Here is a 17522-nt window from a genome sequence, read left to right as displayed (position 1 = left end):
GCGCTGTGTAATTTATTCAACTCCCAAAAGCCATTATTATAATAGACTTTTGTACACAACTTGGTCTATTTCCTCTCGGCGAGTCGAAAATTTCAGCTGTCCCATGCAGTTGCACCCAACTTTGATTATTTTTAAATATTTTAATAAAACGTGTAAATTGTTTACGTTGGTATAAATTGATGACGTTATTAATTTGATTTAACGATGCATTTCGAATAAATAAAACGTAAGCGAACGCAATATGTATATTTACTTGTTTGAACATCGTTTGCTAACGCCTGATGTAAGGTTTTTAAAAATCTTGGCAAACGCATCCAAGATGTAATAATTTAGAAAAATTGGTAACGGAAACTGTAAAGATTATTTTTGTCTGATTTCGTTTATATCAAAACTGTATTCCTGTATTTCTATGTTTTTGCTAATTATCAACAATCTGATCTGATACTAAAAATCTTACATTGTTTGATCATCATTTTATATGAAACTTTTTAGTTTTGTCTTTTTCAATGAAAAGATCTAACAATTGCTAATTATATACACATTGAATAATATGTATATTCTCTGTTGTCAATTGATAGTAATTCTTAGAAAACATGTCTGTTTTTAAACATGTCTGTTTGTACTATTGACTATCTTCGCAGTTTCAAAAACACAATTAGAATACGTTCAAAGAAAAGTTTCTCTTGATAAAAGTGCTAATTTCTAATTCGTATATTTTAAATCATCCTTCGCTTTACGTAGATGACAACTTTGATATGTTTATCTTGGCATGTATGCGCAAACATAATATATTTTTTCAGCTTTATTACAATCTCGCTAAATTTCATACTGCGTTATATAATTGATGCAAGCTTTATCTTGTTCAGATGACGGCTATGCTAAAACGAACGGTGGAATAAGTCCTTCCCAAGGTGGACCAAGATCGCGTCCGTCCGTCGACAGTCTTCTGGATCAGCTCAATTCCGATGTTCCCAACGGGTGAGTGCATTTTACTTGTTTCGTTTGATTTGTATTCGATGTATTTGTTTTGATTGTTTCTTTATGAACGAAAGTGGCGGAAATACTAACACTCATCCGAGGCCGGGGACGAAGCATGTAACGGTTACGGTGAAGGAGACTGTCGTAGAACCCGTAGCCCAATCGGCTCGTGCTCATCCAATTCATGCCCATGCTTCCAATGCTACGAGGGAGCTGGACGATCTTATGGCTTCCCTGTCCGAGTTTAAGGTTTGTATAATTTTGTATTCATTACTATTATTTTTACCCGGTTTCGTTCGGTATTTGTAATATAAACCGCTTTGATTTTTAAATGCTTTTTATTATTACTAAATTATGTTCACAATACATCTTATATCTATTTTAATAGCCACTGATCTATTGATTATTTTCTATATTACAATTTTAATTTAATTTTGTTAGTAATCATAGTATTATATTATTCTAATGTTAATGCACAGCATAATAGGAAAAAGAGCTCAAAAACCTATTTACAATTCTTATAAATGATCATAATACATCTACATACATAATATTAATTAAATACTCTCTAAAGTCGATGATCTAAAGCAGATTGTGTTGAGGTAATCTGTGTTTACACCTGAAGGGTAAATATAAACCGCTTAAACATACATCCCTTCCGTTTTTATATACATATATATGTATATTAAGAGCATTGAATTCTATTGGTTAATTTTAAAAGTTTCATTGATTTGCCTGAATTTATCATTGGATTTGAATTGGATTAAAATTAAATTGTATTGTATATTTCATCATATTAAAGCGCGAAATTTATTCATTAGACATATACATTAGAAAGTGACTTTGTATGTAACTATTATTGGTTCGTAGAAAAACAAATGAATATTCAATTAGATTTAAATAAAATGTTTACTATTGGATTGGCCATGTTTAAGCGGTTTATATTACAAATACCGAGCGAAGCCGGGTAAAAACACTAGTATAATATATTTTTGTTTTTTTTAAGTAGTATATCGTATATTAAAGATTTTCAATTTGAAATTCTGGGTTTGGTGCATCCGCTCTAAAATCGCCAGATTAACAGAACGGCAGCTTTAAATGTAATTCTCGTTTTCTCGAATGATAGATTGCACATCAGATGACGAGTAACCTTTCGATGTGCACAGATGCAATTATTAAAATTGAGTTGGATCTTTCTGGCGAGTTTATTAATAAGGCAAGATTCGGAACTTATCGAATCTTCCCTTATTAAACTCGCCTGAAAGATCCAACTCAATTTTAATAATTGCATCTGTGCACATCGAAAGGTTACCCGTCATCTGATGTGCAATCTATCATTCGAGAAGACGAGAATTGCATTTAAAGCAGCCGTCCGTTAATCTGTCGTTCAATTTATCTGGCGATTTTAGAGCGGATGCACCGCATCCGAAATTCTCCATAGTATTGTAAAATTGTAATATTTTTTCTTTCCATCTTGAAGAATCTAGTCGAAATTATTATCAATGAAATGATTGCTTATCTTCTTCTGTATATCTTCCCTATTGAGTTGTATTTCTTTGTAGAAAGTTTGTAGAACACTGGCATGAATATTCAAAACCTACGTTGAAACACGGCTGATAGTAATCGGCTAATGATAGAAATATCTTCAGCTCGTTTAGTTAAAATTACTATGATACAAATCTGCGGTGTAGTAACCTGTGTGTGTGGAACGCAACATTTGAACCTATGTGTATCTCGTATCACAACAAACAGCACTCGTCTCCGGCTAGACCATTTGTTATTGTAATTTGCATAAAGCCTGTCGGTTAAATATCAATATTGGTTACTAGGTGACCGTGTGCCAGCACACCGCACCACACTAAAACTTAGGTTGTCCGCTTGCTCAACTCTCCCAAGACTCCTTTATTGGTTCTACCATCTGAAAATAACTTGGCTTCCTCCTGCCTCCTCGCCTCTTCTATTTCACCATAACCCGTCGTCCGTCTCTGTCTTTCGTGGGATACACACACGTAACGCGATTTTCGGTGGTGGGAGAAAATTTTCAGTTATAATATTAGTGGGCTTTAGCTGCAAATGTTTCACTTCTTTCGCAGTCTCGCACAGGACACTCGACGGCACTGAACTGAACAACGCACACTTTTAAAACTTTCAACAGTGAATTGTTTATCACTTGTAGAGTGTGAAATTTTGCGTGTCGACTTGTATTAATCTCGATTGTTGGTTGTAGGTATCTCAGACCGGCGTTCAACAGCAGCAGCAGCAGACTCGGGAAGTGGTGCAAGGTACTCGTCAAGCGGGCACGGAGCACACATCCGGTGGTGTTTTGGAACGTATGCTTGGTTCCTTGCACGCTGACATGTCCCGCCAGGGAGTCACCACTGCTCAGAAAGGCTGTTGTGGAGCTTGTGACAAGCCGATAGTCGGACAAGTTATCACGGCTCTCGGCCGTACGTGGCATCCGGAGCACTTCACGTGCGCTCATTGCACTCAGGAGCTAGGAACTAGGAACTTCTTCGAGCGCGATGGACGCCCTTACTGTGAACCAGACTACCACAATCTGTTTTCGCCGCGTTGCGCCTACTGCAATGGACCGATCTTGGATGTAAGACCGCCGTCTGAGATCTCAATACTATATACGTACATACATATGAATTCGGATGTATTTGATTGTATTGGTTGTTGATTTGTAGAAATGCGTGACCGCTTTGGAAAAGACGTGGCACATGGAACACTTCTTCTGTGCTCAGTGCGGTCAGCAATTCGGTGAGGAAGGTTTCCACGAGCGGGATGGAAAACCGTACTGCCGAAACGACTACTTCGATATGTTTGCACCCAAGTGCGGCGGTTGTAACCGACCCATTATGGAGAATTACATTTCTGCTTTGAACGGTCAATGGCATCCCGATTGCTTCGTTTGCAGAGTAAGTATAATATGAAATGGTTGTATATATACATATATATGTATGTATAAAACAAAACAAACAAACAAAAAAAAGCGAAAAGATATCGGTTTATGTGTATTATATGTGTTTAATCAAAATTTGATGTTAGGATTGCAAGTTAGCGGTACAAGGGAAGTCTTTCTATGCCATGGAAGGGAAACCTGTGTGCCCGAAATGCGTCGGAGTCGACGAAGATGAAGAATAAAAAAAATATTATCATCAAATGTTCTCCGATATGATGCATACACGATGAATGCTTCCATTTTTTTCTTTTTCAGCTTTTTTTTTACTGAAACAGCCATGCAAATCGTTTCTATCCTATTTGCGATGAGCACTAGTCGTTTTGTTTATTTAAATATATCATTGTTAAGACTACGATGAACTATCTTGTCCGAAAGTGTGATGCTCTTCTCGCCGAGTGTGTTAAAGTTTGTATGAAAGATGACGGATGATAAGGAATAGCAATATTTTTTATAAAATATATACGATAGGATTATAATTTATAGTTGCTACTAAAGAAAAGTTCACTAACCTTTGTATCAATTTTCTTATTATGTATTCTTTGAAAATGAATAAAGTAAAAAAAAAAAAAATTAAAAAAAAAAGAAAAAAAATCAAAATTAAATAAAAAAAAATGCATTGGGACCAAATTGTTAAAAAAAATTATATTATTTTTTTTATACGGTTATATATTTAGTATGAATAAAAATATATTTATTCAATTGAAATTTTATTTTGAATGAAAGCGTTGTTGCATTAAAGTTAAATTATATTTAGGTCTTGATGCATTTTTATTATTATGAAAAAAAAACTTAAAAAATATATATAAATAAATATACATATTAATAAAATATGTGTATATTTTCAAAAGTCCATTCATTCCGTTAAAATTAGCATTGTTCCCATTATCATTGTATCGGACATTCTGCATGTTCGATATATATCATATTATTTACTCGAAATTGGAAACTTTGAATGAGCGTGTTAGTCTTGCAGTTATTTAAAGGTTTTCGAATTGTAATTTTTTTCATTATAGATTTTTGATTTTTCCGTCTCGTCTCTCAAAATATTTACCGTCTTCCTCTTGTGTGGCTGTCTGCCAATTCCCGTAGTGGAACTCATTTGGAATTATGTCAAACTAAAATTAGGTGTCTTTATAATTAAACTTATACGTCTATATTGTGTGAAAAATGTTGCTAGAATGTGTGAATGATCCGTGAAATTGATTACACCATTACAATGACTCGATGAATGTTACGCTAGGTTTAAATTGCTGGCGTGGAAATACGCGTTGATTATATTGAAGTCGTGCAATTTAAGAAATAGAAAATATTATAGACGCTGGCATATATTAAGGTATTGCCTATTAGTGTGACCTATTTAAGATATTCGATTTATATTGAAGTTTAAACAAAATTCGCTATCCCGTCTACATAAGTTAGTGCTAGTTGCAATTTAATGGCTTTTCCATTATTATGGCTATAGACAATGATTTTCGATTTCAATGGGTTTTATTTTTAAGTGCATTTGTAGGCTTTGCATCAATTTTAAAAAACTTTGTTTTAGCAAAGTTTCACCTTCCGAAGGTTGCATCGTTTATTTATTTTTTATTTACATGTATATATATACCAGGAAGGCCTAACAGGTAAACGCCAATGCGCCTTCCTAGCCAATTACAAACATTGCAGCATTTTTTATTACATAAATGCGAAACACGAAATTTACTATTAATTAATTAATGAATTTATCCATAGAGACATCTATGGATTTAGACTTGTACATTATTTTTTACATATTGTACATAAATCAAATTCAGATATTGGTGACACAGTGGGTGGGATGGTTTTTGCCAATTTGATGGAAGAACCGTTTCAACAAATGAAATCAGATAAATTGGCAAACTCTAATAGGAAACGATCAACTTGGAGTCACAATTATTTAAGTCTGAACCCAACAACCTCTCGGTGCTTAACATAAGCATTTATTTAATGAAAATTACAATATGCATCTATAATGCAATTTGTGATATTAAACATCTTCAATTCATCAAAAGTTTATTAACTTGTTGGCTATTTGTTTCTTTAATACAACGACTTCAAGCAATGAACGATTCATTTATCAAAACATTCTTCTGTGTTCTTTTTGTCAATTTTTATTCTTATTCTATAGTATATCCACTTTTATATTCGATGATTGTTTACTATTATTGCGTAGGGGTGGGTTCAGGATCCAAATAAAAGGTCAAAGTTGCTTCACAGCATTTATTCAAGGTCCACACGGGACCACCGCTCACTCCAGAACATCTGATCTTCCGTGTGTACCTTATAAAGTACCATTTAAAGGACAAGTTGCACAGCACACCCTCTGTGATCTGTTAGCGTGTCCATTATCTGCACATTTACGGGTCCCGTTAGCCTAATCCGGGGTGTCTATTTTGGACGCACGAATTCTATTAAGTCTAGAAATCCTCTCATGTTTTCACGTTATACCATTTTAAATGGTAAATACGTTGTTAATTTGAGACGACTTCTTATAAAGATAAATTGATTAATTGCCTTGGGAAAACCCCAGATTACGTTAATAATAACAGGAAATAGTTCATTTGTATTGATAAGTTCATGTCATATACGCGTATATAATATCAATTTCAGGTAATATTCAAATTGTGATTATGAATTTTATTGTAGATGCTATTTAAAGAATTGTACATATACATATATGTATATATTTATATTAGACGGCAAAAGGATAAATGTGCAATTTTAAAAGCATCCTGTATATTTCAATATGATTTCTGCAACATTTAATAATCTATTTTTATAATATTTCATACTGTATGTATAATATTTCAAGTGTACTTTAGGACTCCAACATCTTCAAATGAGCAGCCAATTTAAATTAAATTTCATTAATACTTATTTTAATTTGGGTTTTTTTAATTGTTTTAAACCATATTACGTTGTTCACCAATGGCAATTAAAATTTCATATTTATTATAACATATGTAGTGTAGTATATGCTCAGTATAACGAGGACAGATAGGAAACGAGATACGGGGGGTGGGAAGTATGACAAGGGTAGTAGATATAGTGGAGAGTGAAGAGATATAAATGTCAATGGGCGGCCCACGTGGCTAGATGATCGGACGAAAAGTGGACAAAAGAAGTGCTAGAATGGTACCCGAGAGAATGCAAAAGGATAAAAGGAAGACCGCAGGGAAGATGGGTAGACGAAATCAGGAAAATGTATGGAGTGAGATGGATGAGAGTTACACAAAACAGAGACGAATGCAGCAATGACTGTAAATGATTTAGATAAAATAATACATTATACTTATCACTATCAATTGGTAGTAAACAGGAACACCATCAAAGGCACTCGGTTATGTCACAGGGTTTTTATTTATTTGTTTTACTTCAAAATCCACTTGGCTAACGATCCTAATATGGCCAACGACTAGTGTTTACATGTACTTAATTTATTTGCATCAGAATTTTAAATTTGAACTATCTTGATTCAGCGTTCAAATATGTATGACGATTGATTGTTAGAAACATATACATAAGTTCTACTTAAATGAATTTTACCGTACTTAGTCTCGTTTTTCATGTTAGCAGGATTGAACCTTCATAGTATTAACGCTACCTTCTTCGCTTTCAGGATTGCAGGACGCCGTTCCACGCAGGATCCTTCTTCGACCACGAGGGTCTTCCGTACTGCGAGACCCATTACCACGCTAAGAGAGGATCTCTATGCGCCGGCTGCCACAAGCCGATAGCCGGTCGTTGCATCACGGCCATGTTCAGAAAGTTCCATCCCGAGCACTTCGTCTGCGCCTTCTGCCTGAAGCAGCTGAACAAAGGCACGTTCAAGGAGCAAAACGACAAGCCCTACTGCCACGGCTGCTTCGAGAAACTCTTCGGATAAGACAAGAATTCCGCTCTAATATTCGAATTAATTAATAATCCTCGACGGATGGATGACGATGTACGAATATAATAAATAACACGTGACATTTTAATATTAATAATATTTATTTATTTAACATCTTTCGTTTTGTTTTTTGTCCAGTCTCTACGAGAGTAAATTTTGAATTTTCAAATAAATATAAAGTAGCTTGAGAAGTACATGTGTATTGTAATTAAATTTTGCAGAAAATATTCGATTCAAAAACGACAGATAGTACAAATTGTGTTCGTCGGCAGGTCAATTAAATGTAATGCAATTTTTCTATAAATATGATAGATCAGAAATATATGTATATGTAAAACGGTATTGAAGCGAATATATGAATAGTATGTCAAGTGGCCGTTTAAATTCTACAGAAGCAAGAACTGTAATGACGAGTGATTTCGTATATATTTTTTTTAATAATTATAATCGTGTGCCAAATGTCACTGGTGCATTGCTTTGTTATTTGTAAATTAATAATCCAATTGACATAATATAAGTCTTTACATTTACGTGTATATGTATATATATGTATGTAAAAATGAATTTATATATATGTATATGTATACAATACCTCAAAAATTATATAAATTGTTAAATAAACCTATGTTATATATATATATATAAAAAGAAATGTTATTTCAATCAGGACCGGTATGAGTTTGAAATAAAAATCGAATCATTCATAACACTTCATAGACACTTTATTCACACATAAATTACACACTTATAAAGCTCTTATAGATAATAAATAATACACTTAAATGGAAACAGTATAAAAAAATTCATTTCGTATAATTAAAAATAAAATAAAATTCACTGGAAATGCATTACAACCTGTACAATCAATATATTATATATATTTAAATCATTTAATTATATGTAAAATCATTCTTATAAATAAAGCTTAAAAATAAAATTTTATACTAATGATGGAAATAATTCATTGATACTTTCATTCCAAAGATCTTGGAAATCGTTCATATCGCTGAGAGGGGATTCCACAGACTCGTAACCGAAGTCTGAAAGTAGTGTCGAAGCTGGCGAAGTCGGATCGTTATAACTCAAACACGGCGATTGAGAATTACAAACGGGACTAGGCTGCATCGGAGAAAGAAGTTCTAGATTATTTCCGTCAACGTACAAAGGACAGTTTAATCTGTCGTAATCTTCGATTTTGATATCGGGTTTGGACACGGTGAACGTATCTTCCAGTGTAATTTCGTCTTCTTCCATAGATTCGTCTTCACTGGATATGACGATGGTCACGCAGTCGTCGTCTCCATCGAAGAATATATCAGGATCTGAAGTGCAATCTGTTTCGACTTTGATTTGCGTGCATTCAGGTGCATTATTTATCATAGGTGAGCTAAGACAAGGTTGTGCATAGGAATGTTGCGCTAATATGGTGTCTGTGTTACTTCTTAAAATGTTTATTTCTAAACTTTCACTTCGAGAGGATTCCACGTGCTCTGATGAGGACCCCACCACTTTTGATGAACTGTCGACGACTTTAGATTTCTGGAAAACAAAAAAAAAACAAACAAAATATTATTAAAATTTGTCTATTATTAAATTTATTATATATTCGGTTGTAGAGATGATTGTGAAATGTTACATCTGATCCTTGAGTTTCTGGATCAGTTTCTCTGAGTAGGTTGTCGGCAAGTTCTTGAAGGCAGGTAAGGTATTCATCGGAGTCAATTTGTTTGAGGAGATCTTGGAGAGAAGGAAGAGCATCGTCAGTTGGCAGAGAGCAACTGTCGACTCCGGGCGTGGAGCCGTCAGCACGGATCCCTCCTTCGGCAGAGGATGGGATTCGGCAGATCCGCTGGGAACCGTGCTGACGACTTCGCGGCCGGACGAAAGCTGTTTGCGCAGCTGACTGTTCTCGCTCATCAATCTCTGATTGAGCTCCCGAAGTCCTTTCATATCTTCACTGAGTTTGGCGTTCACCTCTTCCAAGGAACTGAGGCGATCCTCCATGTCGTCCATTTTCGCTTTCTTACGGTCTCTCGACGTCTGGGCGGCCACTCGATTCTTGAGTTTTCTGAAAACAACAACATAAACACCATTATACACACAAAGATTCAAAGCATTTTGATCGCATACATTTGAATGATGCAATACTGCGAAATAACAAATCCAATATGACGCAATTGGTCGATGACTAATACAGGATCTAAATAACCTAACATTTTGAATGAATAATGAAATTATTAATAAATAATTCATATACAATTAGTATGTATGTATGTATAAAAAGCGGCATACAATTTGTTATGTTTATAATAATACACGGTTGTATGAATGAATGTTTTGTCAGGCAAATTAGAGCCTTATATAACAATACCATAAAGCTCATTATCAATAAGTAGATAAAGAGATTTTATACGTAGTAGTAGATAATGGGACAAGGTCGTACGAGCGAGTGTTTCGTTGTGCAAATAGAAGTCTTAAATGAGAATAGCATAAGGGTCATAATCGCATGCGGCGTTGAGCCAACGCAGCATGAGTAACGAGGAAAAGAATAGAAAAGCGGTACTCACTTGCGCTGAAGTTTTTCCTCCCATGTGAGATGGTCCAACCGGCGTTTGCGGCAGACGGGGGACGAGGGGGAGTGGGGGGGAGACGAGGAGGGGGAGGGGGAGGGCGAGGCGGCCGCCAGGAACCTCGGCGAGAGCGCGATCACCACCTTCGACGACAACGACAACGACATCCTGGAAGCCGCGAGCGAACGGTGTGGAGATGGAGTTGGAGATGGAGCCGGTGAGCGTGGGGACCGGTGAGGGCAAACTCCACTCTAAGAACGCGCTTCGCCACGACGAGACGTCAACGGCGGCTTCAACAACACTGGCATTCCCTAGTTGTGGATGAAAACTTAGGTACGCCCCACCCTGACAACGGCTGACGCAACACTGACCGCTTTTTGACACGTTGTGGCGATTTGCTATTGGTTCTTGCGCTATTGCGTCAATTGCACTCGTAGCAGATCTATTAACGCGCATGAACTGCATACACGCAATATATGGTAATTGGACTATTCGTCACATTGGGGTGGTCACAAAGACAATTTTTGTCATGAAAATCGCGAATACACAATATTTGGCACTCAAGTTCTCGTTACTATGATAGTTATCGTTAGTATGATGGACTTTTCGGCTGCCAGATGTTCCGTTATATAGATTTCAGTGACTTTGTGACGAGTAATTTGTGACCAGTAATCACCGAACCGCAATATATATGCAACCAAAAATTAATTTTAAACTGTAACCAGTGCCAGCCTTACACCCAATGGCGCCCTCGGGCAATTTTTTCCTAAACACCCTTAGAAAAAAATTATAAAAAATTGGATTACCATCTTCCTTTTTCCCGGCCTTGGGACCTTGTTATAGTTTCAGACAGTGTCAGCAAAAGCATAGAAACCCAAATGTTTGGATATAATTCTTGTAAATCGTGCTGTTTTATAAAATTTAATACAATGAATGAAAAGCTTTGAAATTGATAAGTTCATTGCTAATAATACTCGCGGTGAGCTTAATTTGAAGATTGGCTTTTTCCAGTAGATTGTTTGAATAGAATTTGCCGAGTACAAATGTAGGGCCTTTGGCGTTCTAATTTTAATTTTAAAGCGCTTTTGGCGCATCGAGCGGCGCCCTCGGGTACCGCCCGACCCAGCCCCCCCCCCCCCCCCCCCCCCTAAAACTGGCACTGACTGTAACACATTGTTCATTGGCTTTTCCGTCTTCTCTGGAATAAATTTTAAAATAACTTTCGTAAATCATAATTAGGATGTGTGCGGATTGTTAATTTAAATGCAAATGTGACACACAAAATATATCGACCGATGAACGTTGTTCGATACGTTCGAATTTGACAGATAAAAGCAAAAATAAATATTATAATAGGCCAGAGCTATTAGCACAGTAACACTACATTTAAAACCTTTTGAAACAGTCCAAGTTTTCCTGTTGACGATAATGAATGACACTCGTTTCAAACAATATTGTGGAGAAATCATTCTATCAATTGTAAGAAGATGTACGTATTCATGTGTACTGGAAAGGTTCCGGTGAATAAATAGAATAAAATTATTTTATATCTATGTTCTGGTGCTTATACAAACCCGGTTAAGTTTTCACGAAGTATTTTTATTTTCTGACAATCATAAGTGTGAGCATTTAGCAAAATAACGTAGTACAAATGAATTTGCTTAACTTCTTTAGAGTAGTTGGATAAAACTGAGGAATTCGTCTGTTGTGTGGTTATTTAAATCTCGAGCCTGATTTTTTTTTTTTGTGTAAGTTTGTGTTGTTTTTCTTGTAAATATTTGAGTAGGGAAAGGTTTGTTTTTATGGACCAATAGTGCGTGCGTGTAAAACGAAGGTGTTTTTGGTTCGTTTCTCCAGATACACATGATTTTCACATCAGATTCCCTATATTAACAATATATAATTGAAAAATATAAAAGCATAATTTCAGTTGAGATAATTAATTTCAAAGTTTATAGAAGTAGGTATTGACTCATAAATGAAATATTTTGAATTTTATTTACATATTTATATTTAAAACTTTGAAATTCAGATTTTTTAAATTGGATTCTAATTTAAGCCTTGGCCGTATATTTTGAGTTTACGTTTACAAATTTGCGGGCCGGTGTACTAGCAGATCGCGTCTGCCCGTCTCCTGTCAAAATCAACAAAAGGCTTTCTATGGGTAAAATTTCACAAAAGATATTATTAATTTCACGCTTAAAATGATCTGAAATTGTAAAACATCTGCCCTTTTGGATTTTATTCGACGTTTAAAATCGAAATATAAACATTTTCCAAAACATTTGCGTCGCTAATTTTATACCTACATCACAATTTCACTTGCACAAATTTGAGGTTAGTTAATATTTCTTTATTTTTTTTCAGATATGGCATCCACCAGTGACTCACAGTCGGGCATAGCCCAAAAATCATGGACCCTTTCCAATAATATCGAAACCGTGACTGGAATAGATGAAATCTATCGCTATGACAGAAAGCAACAGCAAGATATACTGGCCGCAAAACCATGGGAAAAAGAGTAATACCAAATACTAAATGGCTGCTATATAATTTTTAACGATATTTTTTAATATATATTACATTTTCAGCCCACACTTTTTTAAAGACATAAGAATCTCGGCTTTAGCATTATTGAAAATGGTCATGCACGCTCGTTCAGGTGGAACTTTGGAAGTCATGGGACTATTACTTGGTACTTGCATATATATATATATATATATATATATATATATATATATATATATATATATATATATATATATATTTTTTTTAAATTTTTTATTTAAGAATTATTATAATATATGATCATATTTTGCATAGGTAAAGTCGATGCGAATACTATGTTGGTGATGGATTCATTCGCTTTGCCCGTCGAAGGAACTGAAACTAGAGTAAACGCTCAAGCTCAAGCTTACGAGTATATGACGGCTTATATTGAAGCGGCCAAACAGGCAATGAATGATTATATTTTCTTCAGTTTCTCTTTTTAAATTGAATTATATTAAAAATCAATATTAAATATAGGTCGGCCGTCATGAGAACGCTATCGGATGGTACCACAGTCATCCAGGTTACGGGTGTTGGTTATCAGGAATTGACGTATCGACACAGATGTTGAATCAAAACTTCCAGGAACCGTTTGTAGCCATTGTTATCGATCCCGTCAGAACTATATCAGCTGGTAAAGTATGTCTCGGAGCTTTCAGGACATATCCCAAGGTGATATATTATATACTTTTATTTGAGAAAAACTATCGTATCAAACTCTTTACTAATATATTATAATATGACAGGGTTATAAACCAGCTAACGAAGAGCCGTCTGAATATCAAACGATTCCATTGAATAAAATCGAAGATTTCGGAGTACACTGCAAGCAATACTACTCTTTGGAAGTGTCGTACTTTAAGTCTTCGCTAGATCGTAAGTTGTTAGATTCTCTATGGAACAAGTATTGGGTGAATACTTTGAGCAGCTCAAGTTTGCTTACAAACGCCGACTATACGACTGGGCAGATATTTGATTTGTCTGATAAATTAGAGCAATCTGAAGTAGCGTTAGGTATGTTTTCAAATTCAATTATTATTGTAAGGTTTGTGTGAATATTTTATATAAAGTGTTTGATTTTTAGGACGTGGAGGATTCATCGTCGGCGGTACCGATCCTCATGAAAAGAGGACCGAAGATAAACTCATGAAAGCCACCAAAGACTCTTGCAAAACTACTATTGAAGTGATTCACGGATTGATGGCTCAAATGATTAAAGATAGACTTTTCAACAGCGTGTCTGGAAAACCAGTCGATAATGCGATGGTCGAATAATACAATTTTTTTTCATGTTTTGTAACTTTTCGGATATTAAAATATAATTATAATTTGTGATATATTAAACGTAATGCAATGCAATGTTATCTTTGAATTATCCCACTCGTAAAACTGACTACAAGGAAAGTTGACAGGATCAGGGCTGGCTCAAAGGTGCAGAAGACTAGCCTAGGGCGCTGCGAGGCGCCCCCATTTTTCTTTTTTTGATTATTAAATTGAAAAAAAAAATTTGGCTCCTTGAACTTATAAAACATTCTATATTCAACTTCATTATTCTACTTGAAGTTACAATACTGATTGTAAAATATTATAATTTACGAGGAAGTTGACTGTCAAATAACAACGATTCACGAATAAAATTTGTAAAACAGCAAACTGTCATCGGTACAAATGGTAATTTGGAATTGTATTTTATATAAAATACCGCTGAAACATATGTATATATATCAGGGATGAATTTGCTTCACGAAATTAAATATCTTAACCCTCCCTCACCGAAGTGGGATATGCAAGTGCCCCAATTTCTACGATTTTGTAAGAACTGTGGTTTTCAAAGCTATACACACTATATTTATTGTATTCCTAGAATGAACTACAAGAAATTTATTTTAATAGATTTTATATGATTTAGAAAAGTGGTACATCGTAAAGAAATACATTTATACATTTCTACGTTCCAAAGTATGATTTATAGGCGGTAGCGACAAGTCATGTTTTTGACTGTTCACTTGCATATTCTTGTTGATCGATGAATCAATGCGAGAGAAAGAGACAGCTATATTTTCGTAAGCTATTGTTTTCGTCGCTTTTGGCGCGTGACTATTGAGCCATGCAGTCGCCTGTTGGCCTTACCTATATGCGTTTGCATGTTGATACATGTCGTTATTTTTTAACACAAAAATAGTCAAAAACATGCTATAGGACTAAAACTTTTTTATGTTGATGTATAAAATGATTAATAAGATATATATGGAACCCATTTGTATTGAGAAAAGCTGTATTTTGATTAAAAAATACTGGGGTCTTACTCGAGCCCGGTTCGGGACACTCGTTCAATCTCGACGCTCCGTCCTTCAAAGATTAACCAATCATATTAGAAAAAAAATAAATGTCACTATAAAATTCTTCAATTCATCGTTGAATATAAGTTAATGTCTTCGTTACCGAATTTATTCAAAGTTATCCATATTTTATTACAAACCTCCTTTACGTTTCACTTACTATTACAATTAAGAGGACTTTTTTATATCTCTTATCCGATCGTTTTCATACTTTGCCATATTTATACATAAAACGTGCCTATTTTAAAATAATTTTTTTTTGTCTTCGTCTATTATATCTTCAACGTCAAATTTCAAGAACTTTCATGAAATTTGTTAAAAAATTTAAGGGGGGTGCTGAAACCAATCTGCCTAGGGGCGCCTTATACCCTCGGGCCAGGCCTGGACAGGATGTGAACTCGTGCTAGGAATGGTAAAGATGTTTTAAATTTTCTGATGCATGTTTATTTTTTAAATAAAATAATGACTTAAAGCATTTATCTTATGTTCATGTTCTCTATTAAATATTACATGAAAGTTAGTTTAAAATTTATTTTTAATCTAAATTTTTTATACCGAGCCATCATCGCACTCGCAAAAATTATAAATAATGGATGGTCAGTGCATTTTCAAAGATTATAATTCATATATTCAAACATTCAAGACGCACACGCACATGCAAAAATACTGACGCTCGTTCACAAAAAAAACAAACTAATAAATCCATGAAGTAAAAAGACGAAGTACATTTATGTATATAGAGTCGTCCATATTGATAATATATGAAACGGTGTAATTAAAGAAATAAAATAAATTGTTAATAATAATGAAAAGAATAGATGTATGAAACACTTTCAATAATTACACCATCGAATTATCTCAGATCGTTCCGCACTACGAGAAATCTAAGATGTTAACATTTTTTTAAATACTTTGCAATACATTATAACAACAAATTTTTATTATCTTTAAGTTTAATAAAAAGCACCCAACTAAGTATGTTAAAAATTTGAAATAATCATTTTTTTACCATTTAACAGTAACATAAAGCGAAAAAAAAAAAGTGATACACAAAAAGGTGTTATAAAATTGTATACAATTAAAAATGACGATATAAATACGTACTAACTAGTTAATTGCATTATAAAGCACAAATTAAGTAAAAAAAAAAACCAATAAGATAAAACACTATATACGTATATTATTACTGTGCACTGTTTTAGAAAAAATAAAAAAATATTTTTATATAATATTACACTAGCGTAAGCCTGATTTAGTCCTCTACGACGAAACAAAAATGATTCCTTTACACATAATTTAAAATTTACATCTGAGAATTTACAATTTATTATTATTATCATCGATTCTTTCTGCCCAAGTATACAGTATAACAATTGTAAAGAATTATCTATATATGTATATTTGAAGCCTTTAAAACGTTTTTTAACATATTTTACAAGCTTAGATCAGTATGAAAAGCTCAGCCTTTCGTTTGCCGTGAATGACTACGCATTCAATGGCAGTTCTTTATGCTATATAATAATTAAAATTTACAAGTAGGTCATCCGAGAAATAAAAAACGGCGATGAATCGAGTAGAATTTATATAAAAAAAAGAAGAGATAAATGGAATGTACCAGGTGTTCTATCACATATTTGAGTATAGAAATATTACAGTAAAATCAATTTGCATACAAAACATTAATTTCCATCCGAAATTTTGCCAAAAAAATCGGCCACACCGTTGACACACTCAACTGTTCAATTACCGTGTAATAAATACATAAAAATACAAAAATTATATTTATACAATTGAATAAAAATGGTTAAGATTACATTTTATAATAATTGTTTAAACAAATGCATTCCTAGAAGAGTCTATTTAGCTACACAAATACCCCTTTTTATTCATATTTAATATGTATGTATATTATGTATTTTTAAAAATACTTTTTTTTTTTTTCTCCAGTATACATGGAAAACATTACTATATAAAAAAGCAAATCGTAGACTGATAACGGGGCCGCGTCGATGATCGCGCTGATTCAATTTTTAGAACGTTCATCGCGGGCCACACGTCTCAAGTTCACAATTCGTACAGTTATAAAGCGATCGATTCACGGTGACAAAGGGAATAAAATTAATTTTGTTGTAAAAAATCGACTAACATTTGCTCTAATCTCAAAAACACAACGAAAAGGGTGTACTATTCAAGAGTTGCGACAAATCCGG

At 34.2% G+C, this 17522-nt stretch overlaps 3 protein-coding genes across 11 annotated transcripts in view; 2 read left to right on the top strand and 1 right to left on the bottom strand.

Annotated features, from left to right (window-relative positions):
* The window catches only part of LOC143916174 (paxillin-like), a 108803-nt gene extending 100298 nt beyond the window's left edge, over nucleotides 1–8505 (top strand). For 5 of the 9 annotated variants that reach the window (XM_077437132.1, XM_077437128.1, XM_077437126.1 and 2 more), the window contains 5 exons: nucleotides 867–978; nucleotides 1053–1227; nucleotides 3206–3580; nucleotides 3669–3899; nucleotides 7581–8505. In XM_077437132.1, the coding sequence (XP_077293258.1) occupies nucleotides 867–978; nucleotides 1053–1227; nucleotides 3206–3580; nucleotides 3669–3899; nucleotides 7581–7847 (1160 nt within the window). In that variant the 3' untranslated portion in view covers nucleotides 7848–8505. Of the gene's footprint in view, nucleotides 1–866; nucleotides 979–1052; nucleotides 1228–3205; nucleotides 3581–3668; nucleotides 3900–4029; nucleotides 4501–7580 lie in introns of those variants that run through there. The other 4 variants (XM_077437135.1, XM_077437133.1, XM_077437129.1 and 1 more) reach the window with 1 other exon arrangement.
* A 746-nt stretch (nucleotides 8506–9251) lies between these two features.
* Nucleotides 9252–10852, bottom strand: Xbp1 (X box binding protein 1). The gene is made up of 3 exons (XM_077436485.1): nucleotides 10421–10852; nucleotides 9490–9921; nucleotides 9252–9392 (listed from the first exon to the last, which is right to left on the bottom strand). The coding sequence occupies exons 1-3, from the start codon at nucleotides 10588–10590 to the stop codon at nucleotides 9311–9313; spliced, it is 684 nt and encodes a 227-aa protein (XP_077292611.1). The 5' UTR covers nucleotides 10591–10852; the 3' UTR covers nucleotides 9252–9310.
* Nucleotides 10853–12498: 1646 nt separating this feature from the next.
* On the top strand, nucleotides 12499–14335 carry CSN5 (COP9 signalosome subunit 5). The gene is made up of 7 exons (XM_077436484.1): nucleotides 12499–12587; nucleotides 12791–12944; nucleotides 13015–13118; nucleotides 13247–13377; nucleotides 13451–13645; nucleotides 13720–13987; nucleotides 14058–14335. Exons 1-7 carry the CDS (start codon nucleotides 12584–12586, stop codon nucleotides 14246–14248), a joined length of 1047 nt encoding a protein of 348 aa, XP_077292610.1. The 5' UTR covers nucleotides 12499–12583; the 3' UTR covers nucleotides 14249–14335.
* Nucleotides 14336–17522: the final 3187 nt, after the last annotated feature.

Source organism: Arctopsyche grandis, chromosome 8, assembly GCF_051622035.1.
Source record: "Arctopsyche grandis isolate Sample6627 chromosome 8, ASM5162203v2, whole genome shotgun sequence".
NCBI lineage: Eukaryota > Metazoa > Arthropoda > Insecta > Trichoptera > Hydropsychidae > Arctopsyche > Arctopsyche grandis.
This window is presented reverse-complemented; position numbering and strand designations above follow the sequence as displayed.